The 13,589-nt window shown below is 49.3% G+C and overlaps 1 protein-coding gene across 3 annotated transcripts in view; it reads left to right on the top strand.

Annotated features, from left to right (window-relative positions):
- LOC123448583 overlaps positions 1 to 13,128 on the top strand; it is a 29,138-nt gene extending 16,010 nt beyond the window's left edge. For 2 of the 3 annotated variants that reach the window (XM_045125533.1, XM_045125532.1), the window contains exon 2: positions 274 to 1,941. In XM_045125533.1, the coding sequence (XP_044981468.1) occupies positions 274 to 323 (50 nt within the window). In that variant the 3' untranslated portion in view covers positions 324 to 1,941. Of the gene's footprint in view, positions 1 to 273; positions 1,942 to 12,589 lie in introns of those variants that run through there. The other variant, XM_045125534.1, reaches the window with a different exon arrangement.
- Positions 13,129 to 13,589: the final 461 nt, after the last annotated feature.

The raw sequence follows: 13,589 nt of genomic DNA, 5'->3' as shown, positions 1-13,589 counted from the left end.
CTGGCACTTCTTCTCCCGTGCGGTACTACCGCTCCTCTTGGAGCGGTACTAACGTTGTCAGAGCGGTAGTAATTTTTTTACAACCACTTGAGCAGCGGTACTACCACTGTTAGGGCGGTACTACCGCTGTGTAGTAAAATTTTACTACCGTTGTTCCCTGAGTGCACATGTTATGTCCTTCCAGTTCTCCTTGCTCTGGGATTTTTTTAGGTTTACTTTGGTCTTTGCCTTGACTTCTTTTGTGATTTCTTGTGTTTGCGTTGCGTGTCATAGGTGGTGGATCCAGGCGCTCTAACCCACCTCGGGATGCCAGTTCCAAGTGACCTTGCTCTTCAGATGCACTCGAGGGATCATAGGCTCCGAAGCACAATTTCAAGCGACCCACTCACAAGAACAAGACAAACACTGTTGATTGGGATGCTATGCCACATGCTAAGTTTCAGCTTCTCCGAAATATCAACCCCTATGACAGCGCTAGGGTTCAGTTCCCCGGAGGTAAAATGTTGTGGTCTAAGCAGCAAGCTCTTATTTATGAAGAAGTGATCAAGACCTAGAAGAATTTCTATGTGTCGGTTCAGTGGATAAACATGCAACATCTCAAGAAGGACCCGACATACTTTCGTGAAGCTGTGGCCATGGTGGAACAGCTTGAGATTGCGGAGCTCTTCACATTTCACATTGACTTTGATCCTGAGATAGTGGCTCGGTTCTTTGTTACTGTCCACTTTCACTCTGAGGAGGAGTGCACTATGTCTTGGATGACCAATGGGGAGAGGTTGTCTGCTACTTGGAAGGAGTTTATGGACCTTCCGAATATCCGTGATGAGGGGCTTGAGCACCTAGTTGGTTTGCGCCCACACGCTAAGCAAACTGCTACAGCTAAGGAGAAGTTGCTGCCCTTCTTTATTGAGAAGATATCCCCATCTCGTGAGGTATCTCACGTGTTGAACCCATTCCTTGATGTCAAGCACTGTATCTTTCGCAACACTCTTTTTCCACGCGTTGACAACGAGGACCAGGTGCATTCATACCTGGTGGATATGCTTATGATGTGTCAAAAAGGGTGGACTCGTTCCTCGGGACCACTTGATGTATCTCATGTCATGTGGAGTGAGCTTCAGTTGGCAGTCTTCCACCGTAAGGTACCAATCTATGGCCCTTATGTGTTTGACCTGATCAAGAAGAAGTGGGCGGAGGCCTTCCCAGCTATTGAGTTCCATGCTCCCGGGAGGATTCGCCATGAGTCTATTAAGCTGCGACACAAGAGCAAATGGGCCAACACCACCACTACACCTGTTGTTGCCACTGTGGATTCTGATAAGGATGAGGCCATTCCAGAGTCACATGTGACTTCCTCTGCTGAGCCATCTTGGGCCAAGAGGCTCACGGACCAGATCAAGACCTTGTTCTGCATGCAGGAGAAGGGGCAGTACATGATTCGTGTTGCTTAAAAGGAGAGTCGTCAGCACAACAAGCTGATTATGAGGAAGCTCGACATGCACATCTCCAGTGGGTCTGAGCAAGACATCACTCCTGAGGCTGCTTGGATGAAAAAGAACAATCTTTAGTGGGCTGAGTCTAACAAGGAGTCTGAGGAGGAGACAGAAGACAAGACTGATGAGGAGTATGTTGAGAAGTCCGACGGCTGAGTCCTCTACAGTTCGAGCTACCACATGTGTCGTAGGTGTCCTCTCTGCCTTTTTGGTGTCCCGATGCCAAAGGGGGAGAGAGTGTAGGATTTGTGAGTTTCCTCATTTTCTATGTTCCTTTATTTGTTGAACTTTCGTTGCTACTTTGATTGTCTTTGCTTTGTGTGTGAGACCAGGAGTCGTCGTACTTTATCATATGGTGTGAGACATATGATATCACTCCTCTTTCTTTATTGTCTCATTATTATCCAGTTTATTAGTACCTTGTGAGTCTAATTATTTTGTGCCCTTATGTTCATGCTCACATGCTATGCCTTGTGCGTCTAATTATTTTGTTGCTCCAAAGCTCATTCTTTCCTGATCTCTCTCCCTAGCCAATCGAACTTGTTCATTTCCTAGGGATTGGTTGAGAAGGCCCTAACCTACACTTCCACCAAGAGATATTTGATTCCCCCACTAATCCCTTGCGGATCTTGTTACTCTTGTGTGTTTGAGCACTCTAGACAGTTGAGGTCACCTCGGAGCCACATTCCATTGTGGTGAAGCTTCGTGGTCTTGTTGGGAGCCTCCAAGCTGTGTGTGGAGATAGCTCCAACCTTGTTTGTAAAGGTACGGTCACACCTTCAAGGGCACTAATAGTGGAATCATGGCATCTCGCATTGTGTGAGGGCGTGAGGAGAATACGGTGGCCCTAGTGGTTTCTTGGGGAGAATTGTGCCTCCACACCGCTCCAACGGAGACGTACTTCTTGTCAAAGGGAAGGAACTTCGGTAACACATCCTTGTCTCCACCGGTTCCACTTGCGGTTATTTCTTACCTTTACTTTGTACTTAGTATTGTTGTGGTGGTATTCCTTGCTTGCACTTGGTGTCCTTGTTGTTAGCATCATATAGGTTGCTCACCTAGTTATTCATATAGAGAACCTTTTGTTGCTAACCCAATTTGTTAAGACACGCTAAAAATTCGTAGTTGCCTATTCACCCCCCCTCTAGTGAACCACATCGATCATTTCAGTTGTCCTCTGTAAAAATGACCATGAACAAACGAATCCACTAGATGTCGAACCCCAACCTCACATCATGCATCTGTTGGAAGATTGTCCTATAAGTAACTACTTGAATTCCCACCTAAGAACTCCCGAAATTTTCTGGTCATGTAATCAGGTCCACCAATACAAGGAGAAATTCATCACTCAACTCCTAGCATCTAACCCGTCCAGTGTATCACATCCGTCAACACATAACCAGAATTTTAGAAACTCATCTATCTCAGACCCTTGTAATCACAGCGATACTAAGTATGGCGATACATCCAGACCTATCTGCTCCAGTACTGGGGAAGCCAGACTCCTCTTGCCACTACTAGTATTGAAGCAATTCCGAACATCCTTCGCCGTGAGATACTAAGAAATCTAAATGATAACGATGTGCTCAAGAATCCCATGGAGCTCAACTACCCAGATGAAATCAAGCCAGACAGGAGGCACCAAGTCAGAACTCCGTCACATCGACATCATATAGATTCCAAAATATCCGCGTGATCCTAAAACAATTTTGAGTGAGAAGAGGAGTAGAATTAAAATTATTACGTCAAGATTCTTCATCAGAGCACAGAATAGGAGAAAAAAAGAATCCTACTATCTGATATATAACTAGACCCAAAGCAGTTTTTCACTAGACTCGACTCGGCCAAGTTCGATCAATCAAGGGGGCTCCTAGGTCGGTACTGCTCTGATACCAACTTGTAAAGCCCAAGATGCGGTCATATCCTTAGTTTGACACGAGGGCCTCGACAGGGATAGAAGCGCATCTCGTTGTTTTGCAAGAATGGATATTGTTACAAGTACATGTACTAAAGAGATAAGTATATGGAATTGACTTACACTCGCCACAAGCTACAACAATATCACATCATTACATCAACATATTCAATAACCATGTAGAAGAGCAGGGTACGACTACGGACGAAAACAAACGATAAAAGAACGACGTCCATTCTTTCTATCCCAAGTTGCCGGCCTGGAACCCATCTTAGATCGATGAAGAAGAAGAAGAAGAAGAAGAAGAAGAAGAAGAAACATCAAATAGCACAATGAGCGCGCTCACGTCAAGGAACTCTTTACCTGTACCTGCAACTGGTGTTATAGTAATCTATGAGCCACAGGGGACTCAACAATCTCATTTCCAAAGGTATCAAGACCAGCAAAGCTTAATGGGTGAGGTATGGTTAAGTGGTAAGGCTGCAGCAAGCGACTAAGCAGTTATTTGAGGTGGCTAACTTGCAAGTACAAGAATAAAATAGGGGATGATCTACGCACAGCGGACGAGAACTCCTGATGATCAAATGAATGACCCTGAACACCTACTTACGTCAGACATAACCCCACCGTGTCCTCGATCAACGAAGGAGCTCACGAAGGAGACACACACGGTTATGCACTCAGTTGGCAAGTTTTAATTAAGTTTACTTCAGGTCGTCTAGAACCGGATGTTAAACAAAGTTTTGACGTTACCACATAACCGCGCGCACGACCTTCCGAAATATTTAACCCTGCAGGGGTGCTACAACTAGACCATCACAAACTACCACAAGCCACATGGAAAGCCTGAATCACGAAACCCATGATCTCCTCGGATTCCTTAGTGGAAAAACTCAACTCTATGATAGCTCAAAGCATCACCAGAATCCCGATGCACAAGATATTTCGTAAAAGGTAAAAGTAATCCAGCAAGGCCACCGAGGGTCGACGGACCCGATAGGAGCCGCATATCTCGTTCTCAGGACACGACGGATAAGCGACGCGTATGGTGGCCTGATCGAAATAACCCAAGTTGCCCTAGGTTAGCCCCGCAGAGTGCTCTATTTTGGACCAACACACATGAGGAGCATTGGCCCGGGGGTTGATTAAGTTTCCTTGGGTTAATTACTCCCTATGCGGTTCATTAGTTATTAGGAAAGCAATATCAAAGTTGGGCCTTGCCAAACTAGTTTTAATCTAAGACGAATTATCAAGGGGGTCCCCATAACAACCCCGATCGTGTTAGGAGCACTCAATTATGCAATATAACGCCGGTAGCCAAAACTAAGGCGACAAAGGTGGAACAAAACACCAGGCCAGAAAGCCGAGCCTTCCACCTTTTACCAAGTATATAGCTGCATTGAATTAAGTAGCATTAATATGGTGATATAACAAGGAATCCATGTTAACACATGGCAGCAACTACACCTGCAGCTAGCAACACTATCACATGGTTAAGCAAGCAGTGACATAGCCGATCAGTGGTTTGCTAGGTTGTAGAAGGTTGAAGGTTTCATGGCAATGTTGAGAGGCTGATATTTAACAGGTGGTAGGCAATGAGGCATAACGAAAAAAACGAGACAACAAGCATGGCATTGATAGTAATGGTATCTAGGGAAATAGCCATCTTGCGTGAGATCCCACTTGGAAGAAGAACGAATCCGTGTAGCAGACGAACCGACGTAGTCGAACGGATCCTCACATTCCAACACGCTTGCGGAACTCTATCGAGACTAAGCAAACCTGAAACAAGAATCAACACACGATATTCACCACGACACATGCACTATATGATGCACAACCTAATATGATGCATGTCCATATCAATTATGCAAGGCATGGCATGGCAATTCACAACAATCAACACTACACATTAAGTGAAGCTCAATATGCAACGAGTTGCATATTAACGAAACTCCACATACGAATTATTTTGTTCACTCCCGTTTAGGTACACGGCAATATTAACTGTTGTTTAAACATGACAAGAGGTGAAGCATGTGATTCTACACGTAATTCTAGTCAGTTTACACATATAGGTCATCACTAACGGAGCTACGGTTAAAACATACGTGCAACACAAGATATTATGCCATGAATGCAACATGCATGTAATTATGAAAACGCTGGCAAGAAGGATATGAAGCATGTGTCGCCATGGCGAATGAAAGGGAACCATGGCGGCAATACGGAAACGATGCCACGACAATGTCCTAGTTCCGACGACTCGATGAGGTACCGGTGCCAACGACTTGTGAGTGTGAGCGTGTTATGCCACGAATGATGGGGTCATCCCGGTTAACGGGTTCCCATGTGTTGAGGGCACGACAAAAGAGGAACAATGTGCAACTAGCATTGCATCTACGAAACGGACAACATCGCCTCTCATACAATAATGCATTCATCCACGGGTATCGTCTCGTCAGTATAGCTTTGAAGCATGCCTCTCGGAGCGGATCGAGTCGTTGCGGTGTACTTGTACACGGGTCGTCGTGGACGTCATGGAAGTAGTGGTACTCGCGATCTTGTCGATGGTAGTCGTACACTTGGCGTAGTGGTACACAGGTCTTCGGTGACGGTAGTGGTACACGGTTCCATAGATGTTCGGGGTTCTCAAGGACGTCGTGGTCAATGAAGAGGCCGAACGAGGCACGCGGCCCAGGCGCACAACACAACCCCGGTCCATACTGGCGAAGGATCGAGTCAGTGCAGGGGCTTGTCTCCCTGGACCCCTTCGATGCACACGGGAGCAGCGCGGTTGGAAGCGGCTGGAACTCCTAGGCTAGGCTGGGACGATGGGGAGCTCGAGGCGGACGTTGGGGTTGCTCTCGTCTAACCCACGCATACAGAAGCAGGGGCGCTCACAGGTCCTGGCCGGTGACGCGAGCGGCTCGGCACGGCTTCGGCAGCGGGTCGCAGCTCGGCGGGGCGGGGCCAACCGCCTGAGGCATGGGAGGAGGGAGCTTGAGCATGCGTACTAGCGACCCACACGAGCGCTGGGGCTTGGCCTCGGCTTGGTCGACGCGCAGGAGGGGGTCGATGCGCTCGTTCTGGCTCACCAGAAGTAGAGTGTGGCGGCGCGCTTGACGCGCAGACAAGGAGACGGGGGCGATCAGGGTTTTGGCGGATCCGCCCGAGGGACTTGGGATCCGACTACAGATTGCTGGATTGGGAGCGAGGCGACGGGTGGAGCCGCAAGGCCATGGCGCAGGTGAAGCTACAAGGTTGACCTCCTGTTATTGTTGCTTGGAGGCCAGCGTCACGAGCGCTTGCGTGAGGAGGAGCAAGGCGTGGAGGACCTGCGGGCGAAGGGGTGGGGCGAGGAGGAGGTCCGACATGGGCAGACCGAGGCGCGGGGCAGGAGAGACGAGGGGATTCTGCGCCTGGTTGGTGGGTGTAGAAAAATGAGGAAGGTGGTGGCGGCGAAGGGGCACATCTCCTAGATTTTAGGGTTTTGTCGGTGCACTAAAGACTGGGGTCCCTCGTGCCCTAGACTTGTGCACGGGTGCAAAGAGCCCCAGATGGAGGATCCAGACAAGATGCACCCCCAAGATTAGCAAGGCCCCGACAAGCCTGCCTTGCCGGGAAGATAACCAAGGCCACGCCCGTTTAGTGGTCGTGATGAACTCACCAAGCACAAGACCTCGGCAAGCCTCCCTTGCCGGGACGGGAACCGAAGCTTGCCGGGACAAAGACCCAAGGCCCCGATAAGTTCCCTTGCCGGGATTTCGGGCTAGGCACTGGGGGCAACCGCCCTTGTCACAGTGCCACCGCCCCCCAAGTTCCAACGCATTCCGCATGCGCCATCGCAGGGGTCCAGGTGACGAAACGCCTCGACACGTGTCTTCACGAGCACATTGCTGACAACGACAAGACGTGCATTTAATGCACCTGACAGCGGTAGATGGATAAGCACCGCCCTAGGTTCACTATAACTTCTCGTGAACCTACCACCAAGCACTGTAGGTGACCCCTTTGCATATAAGAGGAGGCCCTTAGCTCTTTGGACATTGACCAGAAGATGGTTACCATTAGTCACTATAACGAACAACAGAACGCTTCATACGACAAGACAGGCAGGACGTAGGGTTTTACGCGTAAGCGGCCCGAACCTAGGTAAAAAGGCTTGTCGGGTGCTGATCGTTAGCTCTGCTCTTGACGTCGTCTTTCCATGCCATACGATCACAAGGATTCCCATAGGTGTCGACCTAGCATCGCCGACATCTTCGGTGGGCTAGGTAGGGGTGCGGAGTTGTTCGTGAATCAGAGCAAACTCAGCACCGGATCCATCGAAGTTTGGGCGCTACGCCACGTTCCCCCGAAAACGGGATACCATGGCGGACGCTCTATTCTGCTACGGCTTCCCAAGGCCTGCGCGAGCGCGCTACTACACGCGCGCGCGGGGCAGGGAGGCGGAGGCTCCAAGAGCAGCGTCGTCAAGCCGATGCGTCGCTCGGGGGCCGACGCGCAGCTGTCAAGGGCGTGCCTTGGCGCTTCACAGAGGCCTCGGCGCATACTCCGGCGGATGCACCTCCTTGGAGCGATGCATAGTCGTTGAGGATGCGCCACATGGTCCCGAAGCCCCGGCGCGCACTCCACTACGAGTGTTGCGCCCCTGAGAGGATCGCATCGTCGCCCAAAGACGCGCTAGGGGGCTCCGGAAGCACAACCTAGCAAGAGAAAAGCAAAGGGGTTACACCCTGGCCGGCTTTTCCTCCAAACGACGGTCGCGGACCATTGGCAAGAAGACTTTGCTAGAGGAAAAAGCCGCCGGGAGCGGTGGTTCCCTACTTGCCGAGGGCTCCGACGCCCTCGCAAAAGACTTAAACGCCATCCAACCGTGGCATGAGCACATAAGTTTTTAAGTTTAAGATTCATATCCAAAGTAGATAGATTCTTTGCTTCCCCTTTGAAAGTTTCCAATATTTGTGTGTGGAGTTTGCGCATATTGGGACCTTCCCAAAGATTAGTGCACCTTGTCTTTGTTTCGAACTCGTTCAAACGACCTGAATGGCCACAGAGCGCCTTCAAACAGTTGCGAACCTGATCAACAGAGCAAGCGGCTACGTAGCACCTGATTTCGTTTCAAGCTGCGCTTGCCAATTTCCATGCTTGCACTGAACGCGGCAAGGAGCCTTGCCGGTAGTTGCCGGCATGGTTCCAAAATATGCAAAAACGAAACATACAAAGAACAGAATCAAAAAAGGGGAAACAGTCTTTTCATTCATTTGTTTGGGGGTATTCTCAAACATATTACATGGATGATATGATCTACTCTAACCTAGAACTTTTGTTCTTGGCGAGGAACTACGCTCGCCGGGCTGGAGTTCAGGCAGACTTGGAGCGGTTGGTTCCTCCGGGACCAGCATTGCGCGGAGGAAAACGAAGCCCGGAGAGATGGAGGAGCAGAAGCCCAGGCGCTGACAGGAAGATGAGGCAGCTCCGGTCGGTCCGACGCGAAGAGAGCGAGCGGCAGACTAACGACGATGGTACGACCGGAGGTTAGCCCGAGGACATACCCTCTTATGCAGACAATGTATGCAGGGGGCCTGACCCGCTTCCGTTGTCGTCATCATCCGTCCCTTCCTCACCACTCCCACGCGAGGAAGGACTTTCAGTCCCGCTTGAGCTCTCTTTGCAGCAATCGAGACGCACACCTGAGCTCCGGTATAGCTTAATGCAGAGCGTGTTCTTCGCTACCTTCTTAAAGCGGAGAACATGCCTATCCTAGAAACGGGCGAAGCTTTTCCACCCGCAGCCGAGGAACAAGGTCCGAGGCCTAGTACGCTCCGCCTCCACCGGCACGGCGCCATTGCCGCAGCCATGCATGCAGAGCCATAGGGTTGGGGTCCCCTCACCTTTCGTTGCCTCGGCGAAGACACTAGGGCGTCGGAGGCGGGACCGGATGGGTCCTCGTAGCTGGGCAAGGAACTCCATCGGGTTCCTTCCGACGTGGGCCGCCATAGGAGCAAACCCCGGGGAAGGCGGAGGCGTTGGAGTAGTGATCCGCCTCCCCAGGCCTCGACCTCCACGGCGACCGCGGCCCCTCGCCCTTCCTCCGCCACGGGCGCTCGGGCCGTCTTCCGCCGTGGCGCCCCCAGAAGTTGTGGCATGATCCCAACGGGATCCCCTCGCTGCCCTTGCGGCCGACCATGGCCGGCCTCGTCCCCTGACCATGATCAGGGGCAAGCGCCACCTACAGACAGAAGAAGATTCTGAAGGCCAAGATTGAGGAGTTGGTGGATTCAGGGGGAGTTGGGTGAGCAAAACCCCTCACAAACCCTCCCAATTTATAGGACGGTGCGCGAGGGCTAGCCTCCCTTGATCCAGAAGCCACCACCCCTCGCGCTCAATCGCTCAAGCTCACAGGCGAACAGAGAACCGCACTGATGCGCCAATGCATACACGGATGGGCCCAACCACTATTCGCCTTTCAAGGCCTCGTTTGCCACATGTACATCCATAACTACGCATGCCACATGCGTGGCAGAGGCGTTTCAAGAGGTGGAGAGGCCAGTCCCCGCACGACCTCCCACTTCTCTCATCCGATGCACGGCGTGGGGAAAAGCAACCGCTAGCGGATCCGACCATGAAGTCATGTGCACCTCTTTGGGCCTGGTCCAACAACGCTCCGCACACGTGTGTGGCCCAGGCCCGGGGACTCCTGTCGGTGCACTAAAGACTGTGGTACCTAGTGCCCCAGACTTGTGCACGGGCGCAAAGAGCCCCTGACGGCAAGGCATGGCAGGATCTAGACAAGATGCACCCTCAACATTACCAAGGCGTCGGCAAGCCTGCCTTGCCGGGAAGATAACCAAGGCCATGCCTATTTAGTGGGCGTGATGAACTCACCAAGCACAAGACCTAGGCAAGCCTCCCTTGTCGGGACGACAACCGAAGCCCCCCCGGCAAGCTTCCTTGCCGGGACGAAGACCCAAGGCCCCGGCAAGCTCCCTTACCGGGATTATGGGCTAGGCACTGGGGGAAACCGCCCTTGTCACAGTGCCACCGCCCCCCAAGTTCCAGCGCATTCCACATGCGCCAGTGCAGGGGTCCAGGTGTTGAAATGCCTGGACACGTGTCTTCACCAGCACATTGCTGACAACGAGAAGACGTGCATTTAATGCACCTGACAGTGGTAGATGGATAAGCACCGCCCTAGGTTCAATGTAACTTCTCGTGAACCTACCACCGAGCACTATAGGTGACCCCTTTGCCTATAAAAGGAGGCCCTTAGCTCATTCACAAGAAGGGGGACTCTTTGGACATTGACCAAAAGACGGTTATCATTAGTCACTATAACGAACAACAAAACGCTTGTTACGACCAGACAAGCAGGACGTAGGGTTTTACGCGTAAGCGGACCAAACCTGGGTAAAAAGGCTTGTCGGGTGTTGATCGTTAGCTCTGCTCTTGACGTCGTCTTTCCCCGCCCTACGATCTCAAGGGTTTCATGTTGATTCCCATAGGTGTCGGCCTAGCATCGCCGACAGGTTTCCAAAAAAATAGGCTAGGGAACGTCTATATATAGCAATTGGGTTAACTATAGGGGCATTAGGACCCATCCATTAAATCGGACGGTCGAAAATGGCTAGGTTAGGGAGTCCAGTTGACAAACTGATGACGATTTGCGATAAAATGGGGTTGATCCGGATCCAACGGTCACGACTGTACTTTTGGGTCCGGGGTGTTCGGGCTAGGTTGCGCGTAGGGTTTGTGCACTGTGCAGAGGGGCTAGGCGGAGACGAGAGGGAAAACAGGCAACCCGGCGAAAGAGTTTTATAAACAAAAATGCCCCCACGAAATGACCGGCTATAGTGCCACTATAGGTTTAGCGGTTCGTGTATCAAATGAACTCCGATTGCGATGAAATTTTACACGCGGCCTGCCTACACTATACTAAGACAGCACGCCAACTTTCAACCCAATCCGAGAAAGTTTGACATATACTTTAAAAACACTATTTTTTAACGATGTTGCGGAGAAAGTGCTTGTGTGGATGGTCTCAAACGGTCAACGACAAAACGGAGAGAACTGTAACTAATAACAAATGCAAGTTTTGAAAACTAGCGGCAGCGGAGTGCCGTTGCAATGCAAATGATGTGCATGATGCGATGATGAATGCGACAAACAAATAATCACACGACGGCAATGCAATAAAAGGGGAACCTTTTGTAGCGTCGGTCTCGGGCTGTTACAGGTGGCCCCTTGTAGCGCCGAAGGGGAGGTGGGCCGTCGGCTGGCAGGGGGGTGGGCCGGCCTGGGGGGAAAGGGACGTGGCCGAGGGGATAAAGTGTGTGTGGGGGGCTCTTTTCTTTGGTTTTTATTTTCTTTTATATATTTCCTTTTTTTGCTTTTATATTTCTCTAGTCATCAAAATAATTTTTCTACACATGGAAGTTGGCACATAATTCTTGCACAATATCATGGTGTTGCACAAAAAGTTTGAGAGTCTTTTGTAAGGTTAAAACATTTTTAGAAATTAAGATGATCGAGTATTTGTGGTTGAACAACTTATCAATTTCCTAGGGGTTTATTTGTGAGTCAAATTATGCTTGTTTCAACCTGACAATTACTAAGTCCATATTTGCAAGTGAGCCAACATTTTTATTTTAACGTTTAATGAAATAATTTATTTGACTTTACTTTTAATTTGAAATTGGGTTTGATTTTTATCAAGTGGGAATTTCACTTAGTTAAACTCGATGATACGGCACCATTCGTGTGTGGTTACTGTAGCTTAACTATCGAGGCGTCACATTCAGCACCCAAGGATTACCTCTTTTGGTCGGTCTCCTCTCACAGAGGATAAGTAATGTTCAGAAGGTCTTCTTTTTTCAATAAACAAGCATGCAGATTAATTACCCTCCGAGTAGAAGGATCATTTCTTGGTGAGCCTCCCCTTTCCTCTCATAGGTTGGCAAAGCATTGTTTGGCTGCCGGGGTACACCACCAAATTGTGATAGTGGCTGAACAGTCGGTCTATGAAAAAAATAGTAAGTTAGATTTTTGTCATGGAATAGGGTTAATTAACAATTGTATCAGATTATGTAAAGATCGAGGAGACAAGTATGTTGATTTAGCCAAGCGCAGTGCACGTTCCGTGTAGATTTCTAAGCTAGATTTGCCTTGTGTTACATAGATTCCCTGTTTTGCGGACTATGAATGAAGTGCTTTGGCTGGATCTATGTAAATGGAAGATGCATACAACTCCCAATCTAGGATAGGTTTCGATTGAGAGTCATCCGGGGCAAGCGTTGCATCCAAGTGCGCGGATGTCGGTAGCGATGGATCTTCATCATGGAGCAGATAATAAGGAGCTCAGGGTGCTGCGGTCGGTATGCAATGGGACATTTGGGAAACAGCTCACTGTAATTCAAGACCAAGAAGAAAGTGAGGCTGCTGTTTCGGTTCAGACAACAGGCAAGATAGATCCCCAAACTCTATAATTGTTACCTCCCTGGCATTAAGTAAAATAATTAGCTATAGGCAAGTAGCCAGAATGTTTGATGCAATCTTTCTATGGGGAATCATATTTTTTTTTGGTTTCAGTGATGTAACTATTGCCTCGGATTGAAAAATCATGATGCCCGAATATTTGTCTGTGCATTGCATAATTTCACGACGGGTTAATTCGTTGTTTCATGTGTACATATTGATCAAATAAATTCTTCCAATCTATTTAATTGTACTGCCCGATTTTGCTGGTCATTCTAACTGTGCAGATTTTGTGTGTGGATCTGTGGACTAATATGGATATGTTTACGAACTATAACTTAGCACTATATTTGGTTCTTCCTTTCATTTTGATTTTGGTGGTCCAAGTGGATATATACACGAGTCATGCAGCCACATTCTGCACTATTTGGTTAATGAGAAAGGGAGGAGCACAACATTAACCCCATCGCTTATCTCAGCTAGCTTCAGGTCCACTCATAACCCACAAGTATAGGGGATCACAACAACTTTCGAGGGTAGAGTATTCAACCCAAATTTATTGATTTGACTCAAGGGGAGCCAAAGAATATTCTCGAGTATTAGGAGTTGAGTTGTCAATTCAACCACACCTGAAAAACATAATATGTGCAACAAAGTATTTAGTAGCAAAGTAATATGGAAGTAACGGTAACGGTGACAAACGT

The sequence above is a fragment of the Hordeum vulgare genome, chromosome 4H, assembly GCF_904849725.1.
Source record: "Hordeum vulgare subsp. vulgare chromosome 4H, MorexV3_pseudomolecules_assembly, whole genome shotgun sequence".
In the NCBI taxonomy this organism is placed as follows: domain Eukaryota; kingdom Viridiplantae; phylum Streptophyta; class Magnoliopsida; order Poales; family Poaceae; genus Hordeum; species Hordeum vulgare.
This window is presented reverse-complemented; position numbering and strand designations above follow the sequence as displayed.